The sequence below is a fragment of the Corythoichthys intestinalis genome, chromosome 12 (assembly GCF_030265065.1).
Source record: "Corythoichthys intestinalis isolate RoL2023-P3 chromosome 12, ASM3026506v1, whole genome shotgun sequence".
NCBI classification, from domain to species: domain Eukaryota; kingdom Metazoa; phylum Chordata; class Actinopteri; order Syngnathiformes; family Syngnathidae; genus Corythoichthys; species Corythoichthys intestinalis.
This window is the reverse complement of record NC_080406.1, coordinates 50077833-50098915: the sequence shown is the minus strand read 5'-3', so window position 1 is coordinate 50098915 and position 21083 is coordinate 50077833. Positions and strand designations below refer to the sequence as shown.

The following is a 21083-nucleotide window of genomic DNA, read 5'->3' as shown; positions in this document are numbered from 1 at the left end:
GTCAAAGATTTATGAGGGGGATACTTGATGTAAAAAGTCAAAGAGTCAATGATCTATACCGTCTGGCATTGTAACTTGCTGCGGCGTGCCACCCCCTGAGGCAATGGAGTCGGGCCAGAAGCGCTGCAGTGGCCGGTTTTGAGGTGTCTTCTTTTTAGTTTTAGGCGTCTCAGAGGAGCTAGCATCCAACATGGGCTGTAAAATCCGTCTTCGAGCATTTATAAACCTGCAAACATAAGACAGGCTAAAGTCTGCGTTTTCTCTCTAAGTATGATTCTTTTTCCAAGGTATTGTGTAGACTGACCAATGAAAGCATTCCCTCAACCCAGGAGACACGTGAACTTACACTGTTGACCAATAAATGCAATATATTCCAACTCAAACATTGTTTAACCCATCATATTTTAAAATACATTCGAATGCTCGGGTGACTGTTAAGTGCATTTGTGGGTCAGTAGGGGACATCACTCACCAGTTATTGACCTGTAGAAGTGTCAGATTTGTCTGACTGGCTATCTGTTTCTTTTCATCTTCTGTTGGATAAGGGTGCTACAGAGGGAAGGAGGAAGAAATTTGTTGTTTTTGTACAAGATTTACAAATGTCTTGATGCACACAGACTAACCCCAATGTGCTGGAAAAGCCATGATCGCATGACATTGGTGGCGTGTTTGGGTAGAACTCCACGTTTGTTTTTTGTTGAGTTGTCATCATGATTGAAGAGGTTCAAGTCCTGGTGAAACCGCAGCTGGAGCTGAGCAAAGAAACGTTAGGTGAGCCAACACCAACTCAACTCCATTTTATTTACTGTACATAGTGTGCGAGCAATACGACGTGTTGCTACCCTTCTGTTAACATAGGAAAAAGCTGCAGTGGCCAACTAACTTAAATAAACAAAAACACTAAATAAACAAAAATAACAAAATAACAAACATTTGGGGTTTGAATGCCGGGTACAACAATTACCAAAATAAAATTTAAAAAATCACCAAACATTACCATAGTCTGAACTTGTTATTTTATTGCACAACGCTTTGAAGCAATTACTGCAAACCGAATTTTTTCAGAGCTCCTAATTACATTATAATAAGTCAACAGAGAAGGAGTGGGACAGGCCCTAGAAGAAAATGCAGCAGTACGACCATTATGTGGACTTATTCTTCAAAAAATGACTGGCAGTGCATTCACTAGCAATTATGCAAAGAAACACTCATTTGTCAACACTCAGCTACCCTGCGATTACAATATCAGGGTTTCCCCTACATATAAAAGATTGGGGCGCACCACCACACCAAAATAAAAACTGCCACCCCTTGCAAATGAGATGTTTTTTTTAAAGATTCAAAGATAAATTATAATTTGTATAATTTAACAATACGTCTTAATATATGGCCGAAAACACAGACAAGGCTGAAAAAGCAGTTTCTGCTCTTGCACCCCTCTGTAAAATAAACTGCTGTATCTTTAACCAAAAGAACTCTTGTGTTTGATATAACTATGTTTATATGCTGCCATAGCAGTTTCATGGCGCTTTGAGCCCCCAAACTATTTTTAATTTGTCCATTTTACCTTGGAGACCCCCCGTTTACAGACCCCGCGGAACCGCTTTTGTTTCAACCTAGCCATAAAAAGGTAGGTAATTATATTTATAATTCAAAATGTCTGTCATTTTTATCTTAGAATCATTATTTAATGTCTAATAATTATTTGAGAAAAAAAAAACAAAACCGACTTGGTAAAATTATTCACTCGGATATTACGTAATTATATAGGTAGCTGCTCATTTAGCTACATTAGCCCTACGTAATAATACGATTTTTATTCTCGTACTATTAATTCAACATTCTCATAGTAAGAGTTCAACGTTTTTTCTCGTATTATTATTATCGGGCAGCCAATAATTTTGTCCGATAAAATGATATCGGATAATATCAACATCAGGTTTTCGTCATCGGTTTTGGACCAATATGCATGTTGACTTCAAAGTGAACGTAGAAGCTTTCCAACTTTGCACAAGGACTGGTCACAACTTAGCACAGCAGTTATGCTTATTGACCATTAGAGGACTCCAAACTAAGATGCTTGGGATTTGTTATGTGAGCAGACCATTTGCATTCATAGTGCAGAAATTAAAAGAACAATAAACAATTGAAAAATAATCCATTATAAACTCATTAACTACTGCATTACCGGAAAGAAATATTCACTAAGTAATAAAATAATCTGTGCAAAAGCCCAGCATTTTGGGAATAACTCATCAATTAACTTTTTGTCTTATTCTTCACAGAATTTTTATTTGGAAAACCTTGAAGTTGTTACATTTATCATTATTAAAGCATCCATTGGTGAATAACAATACAATTGGCCATAATATGTTAAGTCCACGACTGCATATATGGGTTTTATATCGATACCGGACATTTGGAGTTGGACAATATTGGGATATCGGACAACTATTTCCCATCTTAAGGTTCCCCTATTAGAGCTGAACAAAGTAGCTGGAGAAAAGGAAGTCTGGGCTGCGATGGATAAATGGATGCACTTTGCTAAGCAATTCATGAGCTTTATCAGCCACATTTTTGAACATTGGTTGTTCATAAACATGTGCACTGGGGGGTTTTCAAAGGGAATTAGACAGCTAGCTAGTAAAACTTGTTTGTGCGAGTCTATTGAGCCTTCTGAGACATTCAAAGAAAGGGAAATGAGAAACCTGATTGTTTTGGACACGTAGAGTCCCTGGGGAAATGGCCTGTGTTACGACCTGGCCCTGATGAGTGACTACTGTTACAGGTTGATACACTGTGCCACCTGGGAGGAACACACAAATGCATATATATTGGCATTGTTGGTGGTCAAAAGCAGAATCACATTGCCATTTTCCATATGAGAATACCCCTGCTGCAATAATACAGTAACAGGACAGTTACCTGCCGGTGCGGTAGTATGCCAGGATGACATACCTGCAACAACCTGGGTGGGATTTACTGCTGTGACCGTGACATTTCCTTGTTGCAAGGCTGAAGCTGGAACCACAATTTGACCCTGAGGACTCCCTGAGATGGAGCAGGGGACCTAATAACAAAAGGACCTTAGATTTGAGTTTTGTTTTTTTGGGAAATCTCACAATACATTGACAGGGTGACTTGATGCGAATCAACGACCTGGGATTTGGTTGGCGAGAAACTTGGGGTTTGGCTTTGAACAGGAGAGTAAGGACTACCAGGCTCTCCACTCAGCAGGGTCTCACTGTTCATTTTAGTCTTGAGGCAAGCAATGTATCGGCTGCAGAAGTCCTTACACAGGTCACTCACTTTCTCCAACTCCAGCAGGTGGATTCGCAGAACCTGGATAGCCTTTACCATCTACACAACAGTGCAAACACAAAAAAGTCCACACTAGGAAAGGGTCTCCAATTTTGTACACCCACCAAAACAGCACAGGCTACACATAGAATATCAATTAAGTTAAAAAGTGAAAAAGTAGCACACACACACGTAGATTGGCACAATACGTTTGAATATTTAAGTCAGGGCGATTAAAAAGCAATAATAATCTTTTATCATACTGTAAATGACTTTTATGTAACAGGAGTTTGCTCTAAGAATCAAAAGAAATTCTTAGAACTACTATAACAGAGAAAATAATATTTAAACAGAACATGACCCACTACTGACATTTTGGAAGAAATGTGAAGTCCGATCTACTAAAGTTCTTTTGTGCTGGTTTTTATTCACGGAATGAGTGTCAGAATGCCAGAGAGGGCTGCGGGCTTATATGTTTTGGACCGCGTGGTAAATTAAAATGGCGAATAAAGTTCCTTAGTTTGAGCAATAAATTGTTTCTCACTCCATGTATTGGATGGGAGAGCGTGAAGTCTAAACTGAGCTGGATTTAGCATCGTCAGTTGTAAAATAATCAGTGTAACTGACCAAGAAATCAACGTGGTTTATCATACTTAAATTATACATCATTACATATCAATGGTCTGATGTTTGTACGCAATGTTAGCCGGCCCTATTAGCGCACAGCATGTAAACACTACTCTGATAGCCTCAACCACCGGTATAGCGAAGCAAAAATAAAAGGGTGACTCACATTCATATTCTTTAATTACTATATGTTTGAAAGACGTACGTTATACATTTAAATGAATCCTCTTCTAATTGGGGCCAGTGAAGAAAAAAGGTCAGTTTTCTTATAGTCAGAATTCTGACTTTATTCTCAGAATTCTCATTGACACAGTATCAATACAGTTTGCAATGTGTCGGAATGGTACATGACACCTCATCGACCAATCTTTAAGAAGCTTTTTCAGTAGACTGTAGGTCTGCGTACATGTGGGACAGTTCTGGGTCTGTAGCTGTGATCGCTGGTTTATGGGTTCATTATCCAGGTAGTCCCTGGGTTACGAACAAGTTCCGTCCCTACACTGGCGACATAACCCGAATTTCCGCTTGAATTGGAATGAACTCTTTAAGTACCCTAAATCTGAAAATAACTATCCAAAAAGTCCAAAAGTATTGTATTTTGATTAATGATGGAGGATACGCTGCCACCTGGCTGGACTGTCGACTTGTATCACTGAGGAGCAGACTCGTCTGTCTTGGATAAAGGACAGCTGCGCTCTGGTTGGACCCACAGGCAAGGTAAGTTATTTCAGCAAATATATGTTTGTGTATGGCCGAAAATACAGACAAGACTGAAAAAAGCAGTTTCTGCTCTAGCACCCCTCTTTAAAATAAACTGCTGTATTTTGGGCCAAAAGAACTGTTGTGTTTGATAAAACAATATGTCTAAATGCTGCCATAGCAGATTCATGCTGCATTAAGCCCCAGAACTATTTTTAATTTGTCCGTTTTACCCTGGAAACCCCCGTTTAGACATCGCGCAACCATTTTTGTTTCAACCCAGCCATGAAAAGAAGGTAAGTAATTATATTGATTATTCAAAATGTCAGTCATTTTTAGCTTAGAATCATTAATTGATGTCTAATATTTCGTTTTAAAAAAAGAAACGACTTAAAAAAAAATTTCACTTGCATATTTTAAACTTAACAAAATTATGTCAATGAAAAAAACGGTGTCTGTAAATAAGTCCCGGATATCTACCTCATAACTATTGCTTAATTATATATTTTTTGTTACTATCACATTTTCCCCGATATGTTAAATTATAAATAATCGATCCAAACAAAGAAAAATTGAGGGAAAAAAAACAAACAAACATGTTTAAAAGCGTAAATATATACATGTGATACATGGAGTTTTTGGATCAAAACAAGGTAAGTACGCGATAATATCTCGTTAAAATCATGGCGTCTTTAATTATGCCCTCATCTCCAGTTAGGGTTTTGCGGTTTAAAAAAAATTCTTTTTTTACATGCCTTCCTGATCAAAATTTTTCTTCCCCCAGATTTTAAGATTTCCAATGATGTATCACACGTGTATAACGGACAATTTTGAAATTTGGCCAAATTGGGGGTCTCAGAGCAGAACTTCAAGTCACCTGAGTGTTTTCCGCCATATACATTTGTAATTATGTCTATGGCTACAGTTTGTGGAGTTATGTGTGAGCGATTTGCTATGAGAATCGTAAATTCATAAGAATTCGTAGCATTAAGATAGCTGACTTTTATTAGGAAAATTAGCATAATTTAATCTACTAAATTTATATATTGATAAGACTAGATGGACGTTTGAACACCAATTGTTGTGTGTCAAGTGTTTTATTGCTAAAATGTGTGTCGTTTTGAACATAAGTGTGTCGAAACTGAAGGAAGTAAAAAGCTTCAAAAACCACATTTACCTTGTTTGCTGTCTGTCAAGTTGAACAACTTCAAGTCAAGTGAGGGCAGAAGACGTCGTATTAATAAAGTAATGTAAAAAAAGAAGATGCTATGCGGTACAATAAGGTACTGTTAACTGGCGACAAAATGGCAGATGAGACTCCGGTGTCGTAATGTCGACATCACGTAAGTCGAGTACGTTGTAACCCGGGGACTCCCTGTATTTGCAAAGACTTTTTCTCTCCCCCAGACCAATAATGTAATGAATAGCCAATCATTTAATAAGGGCAATAAGTTATTATGTTCCAAGTTCAGGACTTATACTGTTATTTATCAGTTACTACATTCTACATACTACATTTTTAAATTGGTGAATTTAAATCATTATGGGCTATGATTATGCTATCGGCCGTTACTATGTTATGTTATGTTATGTTACTCAGCAGGTACTAGCCTAAGTTGTTGCATGACCCAAAGAAGCCTGTGGATAAAAGGCAGTTAAGTTTCGATCAATTCAATGGCCGAAGAAAGTCTAGAATATATCACGTTTAAAAAAAAAAAAGTATAAAAAAATTAAAATTTGAAGCCAAATAGACATAATACAGACAGTTTATCAATGGCCGTAGGATGCCAGTGCATTATTAGCAGTAGGATGCTAGCTCACCAAGTTGTCAAGTTCTGGGTCTTCACTGAAAAAGGGTTTTCCGTCTTTCTCCTGACAGCGAACAAAGTTCTCAATGTCAACATCAAAGCTTGCAGAGGTGATGCATTCAGAACTGAGAGTTGACATCTCACACTTCTCGAACAACAGAGCCAACAATGGAAACAAGGGGTGTCTGTAAAAAGGGAAATAAATGCATACACACATTTGAACAGTGATGACTGTTTGACTAACTGACTGATTGGTGACTTGGTTTATGAGTACTTTAATATTGCCCAGTTAATCTCACTTGTCTATTTTCACAATCTTGCAATTTGGTTCAATTAATGATACATCATAATACTGTTTCAAATTTGTGAAATTTGGGCGGTGTGGCTTCGAATATCTTTAAGTCATTGGCTAATATTAGTGAGATAAAACAACGCTGTACAGAAGAGTGAGCCTGAATTCCTCCAAAGCTATGCGGAAGACTCACCACCATTTATAACAAAACTTTAATTTCAGTTATTGCTGCCAATATTAGGTTCAAGGGGCAATTCATAGATGGATATTTTTCATCTTAATAATTAAAATCATTTTGAAACTGCATACTATGTTTATTTGGGTTGTCAATGAAAATTTACAAATGTCTTCCACATTTAATTGTGATCAAATCAGGAAAGGGCTTTTGTTTTAGAGTGTACACCCACATATATACGCACACCACAACACAGTCATCATCACATCCCATAAATAAAACAATAAAAAACAGTCACAGAGACTTCATTATACCGATATATTGAGGCTTTGTCCACGTCCATGGGCGTCAGTGGATCTGTGAATGTCGGGCTGGGTGGCTCTGCTAACATCCCCTCAAACTTTTCTTCTGAATCACTCTCTACCTTGGCTACTCCTTGCATCTGCTAAAATAAAATTTAAAAAAAGCATAACCACTTAAAGCACGAAGAAAAAAATAAAAAACAATGTGACACAAACACTGACAGAAGATGTCAAAAAATAGATTGAGATCGAGAGTCATGATCACATCATGTGAAGGACCAAGGGATCAATGGGAGCCAGAGGGCTGAATCACAAACAGAGGCTTGCTTCACGACAAATCTTGTGAATATTCACAATGACAAAATCTGGCCACCACTTTAGAAACATTGGTCGCTGACATAAAAAGATGAATGTTAGATGAGATCAAAAGTTCAGATTGTATTTTTAAATAATTTTTTAAAAAAAAGAAAAAAAAAGAAGAAAAAAAAAACATCTAGTACACAGCCGGTCATGTGTTTCAATTGTATTGAAAGTCACAATGACACATCTCATGTGATAACTTAATTGACAATTTGTAAATAGTAATTTGTGGCACTTTATTCACACTATCACATTACCCACATTCCAACGCTCACATTCATCCCTCTTACACGTATTTATGCACCAATCAAGGTGGCTCTTCCAGCGCAAGGAGCTTCAAAATTTAGTAAATCAGGGTTCAGCATCTTGTCCAAGGACACTTTGGGAATCAAACCGGAGTGAACTTCAGCTGAAGCTTCATGAAGCCTTATCTGAACACTTTTAGCGAACTGTGCTGTGTCGACACTTCATATTGATTCATTCACTCTATGATGCTATCTAGAGGTCAAAATGTAGAATAGCTTATTTTCTACCACATCATGTTGACAAATACACACCAAATGGAATAGCAACCACCATGAAACTAGAGCTCACGCTAGCGAGTAAAAGCAAGGCCAATATTTATTTTTAAGTATCTTGGTAACCTCCCTTTTTTTCCCCTCCTTGGACAAAGCTTTTTGTCTCTTTTCTTGCTCTGCCATCCATGCAGCATTTGCGTTCACATAGATTTCAGTCTTTAAAATGAATGGTGAAAGGAGGAAGTGACGTATGCCGTAAAGCGAACAGCACATTTGTAGTTTTTGTGTGTGGCAGGGTTCCTGCCACCCTCCTCAAAGTTAATTAGTGCTGGTGAAAGCGATACAGACCCCCTCAAGATATAAAAGCGGTGTCATTCGAGTTGTCAGTCGACATATCACAAATGTTATGAAAATATTTTATAAAGTTTGAAAAGTGACCTAGTGTTGCTTTAATTATTTTTAATGCCACTTTAAACTAAATTAATGCCCATGCCCAAATGCACAGTTTCGCACTCACAAATTGTAATTACAGTCGTCCGATAATGACTTTTTAACTGATAACTGATGTCCTGATATTGTCCAACTCCCAAAATCCTATACTGATATCAAACCGATACCGATAGATGCGGCCGTGGACTTAACATTATGACTAATTGTACTGTAATTCCCCACTGAATACTTTAACAATTATAAATGTAACAACTTGAACGTTTTACAATAAGCATTCTGTGAAAAATAAGAGAACAACATCAACTGAGGTTATGGAAAAGTGCCTATATTACACCTCAATATTTGCTGTTGAACTCAAAATACTGCAACAATCACTTTTTTGGATCAAGTATATGCCAATAAGGCATTGCCATATCCCATATGGCTCAAAAAGTGCTTCTGGCTCAAAATAACAACAAAGGCACATGGCTTCAGTACAGTGTGTGTAAATAGTTTATAGGTCATTATTTTTCAATCATTTATTGTTCATGTAATTTTTGCATCATGAATGGAAATGGTCTGCTCACATGAAAAAAATCGCAAGCATCTTAGTTTGGAGACATCCCATGATCAATAAGCATAACTGCTGTGCTAAGCCCTCATACAAAGGTAGAAGGCTTCTACATTCACTTTGAAGGCAACATGCATATAAGCTTTGCAATAGTGAATTTCTCTGTTGTCAAATGAATAAAATCTTTTTTATATGGTTTTTATAAGAAAAATCTTATTGTTACTGGTGAGGTATATAAAAAATACTCCCAAACCAGGAATTACTTCCTCTTCGCCATGTCCATTGATCCAAATTCCAAACTCCACACGCGGTCTAACCAAAATCAGCGGACCACTTCCTGAATCTGTCACGTGTTACGGTAGTTCAGGAAGGTTCAAACTTAAATTGCTTACATCACTCCTGAGTCCCTACCTACCTACTATTACTCGACCCACACTTCGGAGTCTGTTCATTTTACCCATCACTATCAAAACAAAATGTCAATGGATGAGTTGCGATACCAATTGAACCACTGCTGCCCTTTAAAAATAAAACAGAACAAAACGTCTCTCACGGTATTCATTTGAAGTATCTTCAAATGACTTTACTGGCAATTACTTGCCAGCAACAGCACTTGAAAACCGCTTTGAATTGTGTGCTGTAGCAGACATACTGAACGGTTGTGTTCTAAATTATAACAGCAGCAAGATTTATAATTGTTTTTTGTTACAATTTCAACCTATACACTGTAAGTTTCTGGGGCATATAGTAAAGGTATAGAAACCAACAGACCGAAACAGCATGACTTCCACGCTACTGATGCGGTTAAACTGAATTATCAACTCAAGGGCGTGTATTGAAAAAGAGCAATGCTGAGTTCAATAACAGAGTCTGTTACTTTTGCCCCCCCCCCCCCCCCCAAAAAAGGTGTTTAGCAGGGGGCCCTTAAGGGAACTGACATTGCATATGCTGACTGTCCATTTGTCCTGAAAAACAGAATAAAATGGGTCATTTGAGACACTAGGCCGGGGGTCGACAACAGGCGTCTTTAGAGCCGCATGCGGCTCTTTAGCGTTGCCCTAGTGCCGGGGTCCTCAATTAGCGGTCCATGACCTGACCACGGCACACCTCTCTGCGGACCCAGAGCAAATAGCACTTTTCCACAAAAAAAAAAAAAAAAAACAAAAAAAAAACTTGTTTTTAACATATATTATTTGTATGAATCTCCAATCTATCGCTATGTGCTACTATTCTATCACTAAATTCTGTTTCACCTTTAGTCAAATATCTTCCATGTTCACACTTCTGTTGTCATCTCTATGACAATGATGCGCTGATTGGCTGAGAGAGCCTCCATAGATGCGCTGATTGGCTGAGAGAGAGTGCATGGATGTGCTGATTGGCTGAGAGACCCTGCATTCTGCTAGCTAGAATTGATGGACCGCAGCAGACACAAGTCGCACCCAGCACTTTGCAATCTGTTTACATGCCACCAGTGGAAGACCGAATCTAACAAATGTCATGCTCAAAGTTGACCAAGAGAAGAAAAGTGGACAACCAAAATCGCCGTTTCAATGAGGAATGGACTGACAAATATGCGTCCATTTAACCAACTGCAAGTACCAAACCTATGTGCTTAATATGCTTTAAGACAATTGCGCAGTGAAAAGTGAAAATGTGACACTCCATTATGTTAAACAGCTCTTTTGAAGAGATGTTTACTCCTAAATCAGAATTGAGAAGGCAAGAAATTAACAGGTTGAAGCAGTCATATCAAGAGTCAAACAAGGTTATTGTTAAATCTATGACACAACAACAAATTGCAACAGAGTGCTCACTCAGAGTGTCGTGGCTGCTGGAAAAACTAAGAAGCCGTTCTCTGATGGAGAAATAATAAAAGAGTGTATTACCATACCTATCAAGTTGTATGGTTTCGGCGTAATTTGTACAAGTGAGCAATGATTTTTAAATGTGTACGCCGTACGTTCAAAATCTGTACGTTTTTCGTGCATTACGTTTTTTTTTTCTCCGTTCGGATTTTGTCACCTTTTCGGCAACGAGAAATTGTGCGTTACTACGTTTGTTGAATGATGCGAGAAAAGTCAGAGACACTGAAAGAGAAGAGTGTTGTGACGCTGTAGCAAACGCGATGCTAGGCAAGGTGGCTCCAATATTTCCTGACTGTAGCCGACAGCCTACAACCTACGCCTAGATATCAAACACTTATAGAACTACATGCGAAATGACAGACAGCAGCGTTAATAAACAGCCGCCATTTTGAAGCAGTAGACTTCTCAGAAAGGCTCTGTTGTAGTGAACTTTGCTGGCGAACAGAACTTTTTAACTAAAATCGAATCGAAAGTAGACAGAAGGGAACTAATGCAAAAACGTTAGCAATTTTAACAACTTTAACAGTTAATTCACAACATTAAACGATTTCCAAACAAAGCAAAGGTTACTATGTTTTTTTTTTTTAAAAAAAAAACATGAAAGGTAACACGAATTACATAGCCAAGTAACTAATTACTCTTACCTTCAGGTAAATGAGTTACTAACTCAATTACTTTTTGGGAGAAGTAATTTGTAACCAATTAGTTACTTTTTAAAAGTAAGATTAACAACACTGGTCAAAAAGATGAAGTCTGCAGAATGAAAAGTGACGAAAGCGGAGATTTCATTCTGCCAATTTGTTGCCGAACACAATTTGCCTGCAACTATTGCTGATCACTTCTCAGAATTAGCAAAAGAAATGTTCCCTGACTCAAAGATTGCATCGGTAAGTTAATTTTATCAATGGACCTTTTTAATTTATAATTGGACACACTAACGAACTACCTTCAAGTCAAACTGAATTGTGAGCTGATAGAACATGATAGAAATTGCCAAAAGTGCTACATACAATTATAACAAAAGTCACTGTTAAATTTTAGTAATCATGATGTAGCTGAAGATATTGATTGTTCTTTGATTGCACCAGGTTAGGTTATATGTTACAATTAGGGCTGTCAAACGATTAAAATTTTTAATCGAGTTAATTACAGCTTAAAAATTAATTAATCGTAATAAATCGCAATTAATCGCAATTCAAACCATCTATAAAATATGCCATATTTTTCTGTAAATTATATATATATTCTGTAAAATAAATTGTTAGAATGGAAAGATAAGACACCACATGGATATATACATTCAACACCGGTACATAAGGACCGTCGTAAAACTACAAAAAAAGTACACAAGCATTGCATTAGCAACAACGTTAGCTTAGCACGCTATACGGGTTCACTAAACAAACAAAAAGCGTCTCATACAAAAAATATAACATTTCGCTTACTAACATAATATGTACATTCTTTACAACAACTATACTTACGGACAAATCTTGTCCAAGGATCATATAAGCACAACATTACAACGTAGGCGTCAGCCCGAGACGTCGTGCAGCCATATTGAACTGGCAAGAAAACAATAAACCATGTCGCAAAGCGACCACAAGAGTTCGCCGTTAGACAGCACAAAAAGCCTTGCTGTAAAACTTACCAAAAGGCAGAATACTGTCTGAGCGGGACATGTGCGTTAATTGCGTCAAATATTTTAACGTGATTAATTTAAAAAATTAATTACCGCCCGTTAACGCGATAATTTTGACAGCCCTAGTTACAATATTACCAATAAATTCATATCATTTTAAAAATTGAGATTAGTCACCAATTTGTAAGAGCATACGTCACTATTTGTAAGATTGCCAACGGCCTCAGGTTGACAGGTATGTATTACTCAGGTGATGGCAGCAATGTTCGAAGGAAAAGAAAAGGAGAAAATGACAACAACAATCAAACAAATCTCACTCCCAGATTCATCAACCACAAGACGCACTGAAGTACTGGCTGATGATGTGAGTAAACAGCTCTGTGACCCCAAATGCCATTTCTCTCATTGAGCAGTGTTTTATAGTTACAGCTACTGTCAATAATTATTATGTTTGCACCTTAATGACAGAGCTTGTCATTTATGTTCTGTACATGTGAACATGTACTGTACTACTTGCACATGTTTTTTTTTGTCCAGCAGTGTTTTAAAGTTACAAAATGTACTGTCAATAGTTATTGTTTGCACCTTAATGACAGATATTGGCAATTATTTAGTGTACATGTGTAAACTTTGTACTTGCATGTTTTTTTATATTTTTATTTTAAGTCAAGAAAATATTGTGTTTATTTTTAATCAATCAGAATGTGCATTCTATTTTTGTTTGGTCAAAAGAAAACCACCTTTACCACCTTCGACCTGCCTTGTACTGAACCGACATTAATAAATGGACCCATGCTTGTATGAAAAAAGACAATTGAGGACCTTCAAGATTTGTATTTGAGGACCCCTACCCTAGTGGCTCCCTGGAGCGTTTTCAAAAATGTTTGAAAATGGAAAAAGATAGGTAAGGGAAATATTTTTTTGTTTCAATATGGTTTCTATAGGAGGACAAACATGACACTAACATTCTCAACGTTTTCAAATGGTGTAAAAATATGTAAAATATATTTTACATTTCAACATTTCCGTTAACATAGATTTGCGTCATAGCCTGTGACACACGTTTCTATCAGCAGGGCGGCTGTTGTAAACAAACCGGCAGCTAAGTGAAGGGCCATGGATCCCAAAGGGGAAAAGAGAAAACTAACTGAGGAGAACAGAGGATTCAACGTTTGTTGGGCCGAATCAATTGCATTCATTGCCAATGCGGAAGAACTTTCTGATTGTTTGCTCTGTAGTGAGAAGTTGTCAAATCACAAAAAGAGTCATGTGGAAAGACATTTCTACTGCAGCCGAGTACCCAGTAAGTGCGATTGCATTACTTCTGGAGAAATTAGAGGAGCGCCAAAATAGAAGTGGATTGCATCTCCAAACTCCACTATTGCTGCAAGTTTTGATGCAACCCAGGAGATAAATAAGAATAAAGCATGGAAAACCGTTCACTGATGGTGACTAGTAAATGAAAGAGTCATTTATCAACATAGGTGAACTCCGATTATATGCAGTACTTTAGCTTTTCTATAGGGTGTTGTTTTATTTTATTTTTTTAATAAATGGAGGCTGCGTTTTGTTGTACTTCTTTGTTGCCCAGTTAAGGAGCACGTTATGCACATTCTATTTTGTTGTTTTTCTCGAATCTTCAAAACAAAAATGACTTTTTTTTAATTGCATTTCTTTCATCAAAGCAATTAAACATAATTCATTAATATTCTAATTAAGTTAAACTGGTGTTGGCCTTGTACAACAGAATAGTCACGTGGTGCATCATTATCTAAAAGATGCACTACAGGGAAAATAAACATATAATAATCATGAATGCTCATGTATTTGTAGCCAACTTAGTCATTTTGATAGGAGGCTAATACAGGATGTCCATAAAGTCTCTTTACAATTTCAAAAATTAAAAATGCAATTGATTAGATATTTTATTCAGATTTGTTCTATTGTATTCAGTGTTTATAAAAGTTTTTTTTTATTACACTGCATTACTGACCTTAAACGAAGGATTACTGATGCCATTGCCATAATTGATGAGGCTATGCTACAGCGAACATAGCAAGAAATCGAGTACCGTCTTGATGTGCTTCGACAACTAATGGTGCCCATGTAGAGGTGTATCAAAAGAGGTAAAAAAAAAAAAAAAAAAAAAAAAAAAAAAAAACTTCAATAAACACTGAATACAATAGAACAAATCTGAACAAAATTTCTAATTAGTTGCATTTTTAATACATTTTTGAAATGGTAAAGAGACTTTATGGACACCCTTTATAGCTAATATAGACACATACAACATGTGTTGCCTTCATTATAAGGCTTATATAAAGCTTTTAATTTTTTTGTGGCTACAGGCATATTTGTTTTTTGCTATTTTGGTCCAATATGGCTCTTTCAACATTTTGAGTTGCCGACATCTGCACTAAGATGATAGGCTGTTCTGCTATAGTGATATCAAACACTTTAAAATGGTAGCCAAAACCCGAAAGATAGAGGAAAAAGAAACCTTTCGAAAGTATCATAGAATAACCAAACTGGCAAAGGCTGAATGATCAGCTCCAGGTGGATCAAAGAAACTCTCAACTTGTCTGTGAGTGCTATTCACAATCAGATGACATCTATGAGTTCAATCTGTGAAGTCAATCTACCAGCAAGAAGCCCCCGCAAAGTCCCATTGTGAAAGAAAAGACGTGCTGAAGTGGTAATATACCAAAGAACACATTGACCGGCCTAAAATGTAAAAACATGTGGGCAGACAAAATGAAACATTTTTATTGTGTCAGAAAAAAAGTGTATTAAATAATTCACCATTGGTCTTACTCACTGACCTGTGGCTTTCCCTTGGAGTATTTTTCTATGGAAACCGAATGGGCTGCCATCACATTCAATGCAGAGGCTGCAAGCACTCAGGCATTGTAGATTGCTCCAACAGGTAGTCAGTCTAAACAAAAGCACAATGTCTTTATTAATTTCATCACTTAATTTTGCAGAAACGTTCCAATGACCATGTCAAATTAGGGAAACTGTTTAGGGTATTCTTTGCAAAACAAATGAATAAACATTAATTGCTGAACACTTTAGTTTTTAGATTATTTGAAATATACTTTAAGTACCTAATGACAAATTAAAAATTGTACTGTATGCAGGGCTGAATTGACAATCAGGCATATTGGCCGCTTGGGAGATAAAACAGAACAACTAAACAAAATCATGCACAGTATACAAGTTGAACACACATTAATTATGGTGTTAAATGGTGTTTTACTTGTATAGCGCTTTTCCACCTTTCAAGGCGCTCAAAGCGCTTTACACTATCTCGCCATCTACCTACTGGTGACGCAGCACCAGGAGCAACGTGGGGTTCAGTATCTTGCTCAACGACACTTAGGCGAGTTCATCAGGGCGGAGAATCGAACCCACAACCTCATTATTAATTATAATGCTACAAGATAGGGGTGATTTAAGATGAAGGTTACTAATTGAACCCCACTCCAAAAAATTTTGGGGTCAAATTTGTTTTGTTTTTTTTAACGATTTCTTTCATACATAATTGACTGATCTTGTCTGGACAAATCTTTGTTCCGTGAAAATATTTAATGATACAGCTGAAATTTTTATTTTGAAAACTCAAAGATGCTACGATAATGTCAGAACATGAGGACAGAGGCCTGGTGAAAACAAGATATTTCAACAATGATCCAAAAGATCCTCCTATAGGTGTAAAAATCACAATCAAACAAAGTGTGTTTTAATGCATAGCAGCTAAACACTCAAAAAAATGCCCTCAACTGGCTACCTCAGCAACTACAGGCAACATTACGTCTGCAATTAAGTCTAAGTTTTAATTAATGTATGAGACAAAAAATAAAACTCGGGATCAATGTGTATACAACCCCAGAATATACCTACCAAATTTCATTTTCATCAGTCCACAGATAACGAAGGAGTAGCAATTTTAGTTAGTGTCCTTACCGAGAACAGGATGAAGAACAACAACAACAAAGCGAGTGAGACTCTGAGCCCTCCTGCCTGTCAGTCTATTAACACAATATCCCAGGGAAAAAAAAAAAAAAAAAAAAGTTCTCCCTGGCTTTTAATCATTTTATTTGTGTTGCTTGGGTCCAAACTAAATGAAAACGTGTCACTAAAATGGTAAAAGTTTTGTTTTGCTGAAATTAGAGGCTATATTCAAACCTTATTTTACGTCCTAGTTATGCAGAAAATATTTGTTAAATGTAATTTCTTCGTGTTTCAGGTCAAACTAAGTGTATAAAATAAGGAGGAAAATGTACGTTACATATATAGGCAATAGAAAGTACAAAAGTAAAGAAAAGTGGAAAATGGAATTACAAAGTCGTAACCATAAACCCAAACTTTTTGGGGAAAAAAAAATGTTTTTATATGTCAAATCAAATCAAATCAAATCAAATTTATTTATATAGCCCTTTACAAAACCCGAAAGGTCCCCAAAGTGCTTTACAACAAAGACAAACATGGCACATAGTAAATAAAAGGCAGGAAAGTATTATACAATGACATTAGGAAGAAAAGAAAAGAAAAAAAGAAACGAAACATCGCATCACGATTAGTCAGACAGCAAACAAAACAATAAAACAGATAAAATCCGAAAACATTAAAAACCCTAAGGAAATAAAACCAGGCTAAACTAATCTTGGGGAAAGGCGAGTCTAAAAAGGTGTGTCTTTAAACGAGATTTAAAAAGGCCCAAATTTGTAGTGGTGCGGATCTCCGGGGGAAGACTATTCCATAACCTGGGTGCAGCAACCGCAAAAGATCGGTCTCCCCACTGTTTGAGTTTGGACCTTGGGACTTGCAAATGAAGTTGGCCGGTAGAGCGAAGAGTCCTGCCAGAGTTACGGATGGTTAAAATTTCTGATAAGTAAGAAGGAGCCTGGCCATTAATAGAATTAAAAACAAACAGTAAAAGTTTAAAATCAATTCTAAAATGGACTGGAAGCCAGTGGAGCGATGATAGCACGGGGGTAATATGTTCACGTCTAGGTGTATCTGTTAAAAATCGAGCAGCAGCATTTTGAACAAGTTGGAGACGAGAAACTGAGGACTTGGGAAGACCAACATAAAGTGCGTTGCAGTAATCCAGCCTCGAGCTTATAAAAGCGTGAATTGCTTTTTCCAGGTCGTGGCGAGTAAGAAAAGGCTTCACTTTGGCCAAGAGACGGAGCTGGAAAAAACTTGCTCTTACAACAGAACTAATCTGTTTTTCAAAGTTGAGCCTGCAATCGAATATCACTCCGAGATTTTTAACATGTGTTTTAGAAAAGGGAGCCAGAGTGCCAGGGTTGGGCTCAAGGGCATTTAACATAGAAGGTGTGCCAAAAGTAATATATTCAGTTTTGCTTTCGTTAAGATGTAAAAAGTTTTGCGCTAGCCACTGCTTCACATCGGATATGCACTCCATTAATTTAGTGAGAGCAGTTTGTTCGTTGGGTCTCAGGGGGAGATACAGCTGCAGGTCATCAGCATAAAAATGAAAAGAGATATTATGTTTTTTTATAACTGATCCTAAAGGTAGGAGATAAAGTGCAAAGAGAACAGGCCCTAAAATGGAGCCTTGTGGCACCCCACAAGACAGAGAGGTTTGTGAGGAGGAAAATTCCCCAATCATTACTGAGAAGGTCCTATGTTCCAGGTACGATTTAAACCACTGTAGAGCTTTACCACGGATACCTATAAAGTGTTCTAGACGAGATACAAGGACTGTGTGGTCGACTGTATCAAATGCTGCTGTGAGATCTAGTAAAACAAGGATTGCTGGGTTTCCATTATCTACAGAAAGGGAAATGTCGTTGTGCACTTTTAACAGTGCTGACTCAGTGCTATGTCTGGACCTGAAGCCTGATTGAAACTTGTCAAGGATGGAGTTTGTCTCTAGAAATGTTTGCCATGCCATGCAATGTCAATGCAATGAACCAAACTAGTAAATACCACTTAGAACTAGAGGTGGGAACCTCTTGGTACCTCGCAATACGATACGATTTGCAATTAAAAGCTCACGATAATGATGATCTCACGATTTGACGATACAATGATTATCGATACATTGGTTACTAAAACATTCTAGGATATTTGACAAAACAACTAATAAACAAAAGAACAAGCTATCTTCATGCTTCTACTGTAAATTTATCACTAGTAAATGTCCAATCCATTTGAAATTGGAGGGTGGCAGCAAATGAACCCGTCCCGCTTTAAACGGGCCTCTCCCACTTCTACGGCCATCAGTGGCAGCTAATGCCAGGCAATGAGGTAATTTTGGGCCATTTCAGGCGATTAGCTGGTGATTTTCAGTCACTTCCTGTTGATTTTGAGGCATTTTACAGGGCACTTCCTGTTGATTTTGGGGCATTTTATAGGGTAATTGAATAGGCAATGACTCAGGGGCCGTTTACATGGTGACTCTCCAAGAATACGAAAAATTTCAAATTTGCATTTATATGGTTCAGTCTCCATTCGAACAATGTCGAAATTCTGCGTGAAAACCATGTATTGTTAATGCCAGGCCCTAGGGTGCAGTGCAGATTTAAAAGGCAATAGCCAATTGCCTTGACCCCAACAACCTCCTCAGCCCAGAAGACAACATACCCACCCACTCCAAGCAATGGCATTTTTCTTTTGCCCTAAAAGGTGCAAAAATGGAAACATTCAACATATTTAAATTTAAAAAATCTAAAAACACTAAATTAAAGCCGACGTTCCACCATATTTGCTGTTTTTAATGTTTAGTAGCACAGCTGCGCACGCCCAACGTCATGGACCAAGACCACAAAAGTCTTTTCTCCTGTTGCACCAAATAGTTTATCTGCTGACAAAGCACAATACCTGTTGGGTTTATGTTTCTTTTAGTTCGATGCTCATTGTTCAGGGGAATACATCGTCAATGATATTGGCTGATTGATTGTGGTTGACTCAAATTATATTCATTTGAAAAAATACATATGGGCACTTTATTTGAAGTCAGAACTGTTCTTGTCTTTTTTTTGTTCATTATAATAATTTTCATGTGATCATGAAAGTTCTGGTTAGGTCAAAGGCAAATCTATGCAGAATCCACCACTAGTATTTTTGACCTACAGGTGTTCAAAAACTCAGGTGAATATGCATTTTAAATTTATATATGGCGGAAAACACAGACAAGGCTGAAAACGCAGTTTCTGCTCTTGCACCCCTCTTTAAAATTAACTGCTGTATTTTAAGCCAAAAGAACTGTTGTGTTTGATAGAACAATATGTCTATATGCTGCCATAGCAGATTCATGGCTCATTAAGTCCCCGAATTATTTTTAATTAGTTCGTTTTACCCTGGAAACTACGGAGCCCCCCGGGTGCCAGGATAGAAAAAATAAAAAATCATAGCTAATCTGTACCCACAGTTTACTAATCTGTGGGTACAGTTTAGTAATCTGTACCCACAGATTACTAAACTGTAGCCACAGATTAGTAAACTGTACCTACAGTTTAGCAATCTGTACCCACAGTTTACTAATCTGTACCCTCAGTTTACTAAACTGTACCCACAGTTTACTAATCTGTACCCACAGATTAGTAAACTGTACCCACAGTTTAGCAATCTGTACCCACAGATTACTAATCTGTACCCTCAGTTTACTAAACTGTACCCTCAGTTTACTAATCTGTACCCACAGATTAGTAAACTGTACCCACAGTTTAGCAATCTGTACCCACAGATTACTAATCTGTACCCACAGTTTACTAAACTGTACCCACAGTTTACTAATCTGTACCCACAGTTTAGCAATGACCCGGAAACGGTAGTCACCAGTGTTTGGCGGGGACTCCAAACGTCGAGGGACCTGCACCTTCTGCCCTCGGCGAACAAAGGGGTTTTAAAAGGTAACTATTGCACAATTTCTTTGGTAGCCGTCTACATTTTCAGGTGTCATCAATCAATATGGCATGTTGTGTGTTAGTAGCCGCTAATACGGCTACTAAAAATAGGTAACTGACAAATGAACACTACTTGAATTAAGCACGCACGGACACGACAGCAGCACAGAAAATGTGCAAACACAACATGCCATATTGATTGATGACACCTGAAAGACGCCTACCAAAGAAAACGTGCAATAGTTACCTTTTAAAACCCCTTTGTTCGCCGAGGGCAAATGGCGCAGATGGTTTCTCGGTCGGTCCCTCGGCGTTTGGACTCGGAGTCCCCGCCAAACATTGGTGACTACTGTTACCGGGTCATTGCTAAACTGTGGGTACAGATTGCTAAACTGTGGGTACAGTTTAGTAAACTGTGGGTACAGATTAGTAATCTGTGGGTACAGATTGCTAAACTGTGGGTACAGTTTACTAATCTGTGGGTACAGTTTAGTAAACTGTGGGTACAGATTAGTAATCTGTGGGTACAGATTGCTAAACTGTGGGTACAGATTAGTAAACTGTGGGTACAGTTTAGTAAACTGTGGGTACAGATTAGTAAACTGTGGGTAC

General features: G+C 37.5%; 1 protein-coding gene across 4 annotated transcripts in view; it reads right to left on the bottom strand.

Annotated features, from left to right (window-relative positions):
* Positions 1 to 21083, bottom strand: part of LOC130926987 (homeobox protein PKNOX1-like) — a 33206-nt gene that overhangs the window by 7974 nt on the left and 4149 nt on the right. Inside the window, exons 2-10 of one of the 4 annotated variants that reach the window (XM_057852390.1) lie at positions 15414 to 15526; positions 7216 to 7346; positions 6448 to 6619; positions 3160 to 3360; positions 2959 to 3070; positions 2709 to 2806; positions 624 to 752; positions 473 to 549; positions 60 to 226 (exon numbers count right to left, since the gene is read on the bottom strand). In XM_057852390.1, coding sequence (XP_057708373.1) covers positions 60 to 226; positions 473 to 549; positions 624 to 752; positions 2709 to 2806; positions 2959 to 3070; positions 3160 to 3360; positions 6448 to 6619; positions 7216 to 7346; positions 15414 to 15464 — 1138 coding nt within the window. In that variant the 5' untranslated portion in view covers positions 15465 to 15526. Of the gene's footprint in view, positions 1 to 59; positions 227 to 472; positions 550 to 623; positions 753 to 2708; positions 2807 to 2925; positions 3071 to 3159; positions 3361 to 6447; positions 6620 to 7215; positions 7347 to 15413; positions 15527 to 21083 lie in introns of all 4 variants that reach the window. The other 3 variants (XM_057852391.1, XM_057852389.1, XM_057852388.1) reach the window with 3 other exon arrangements.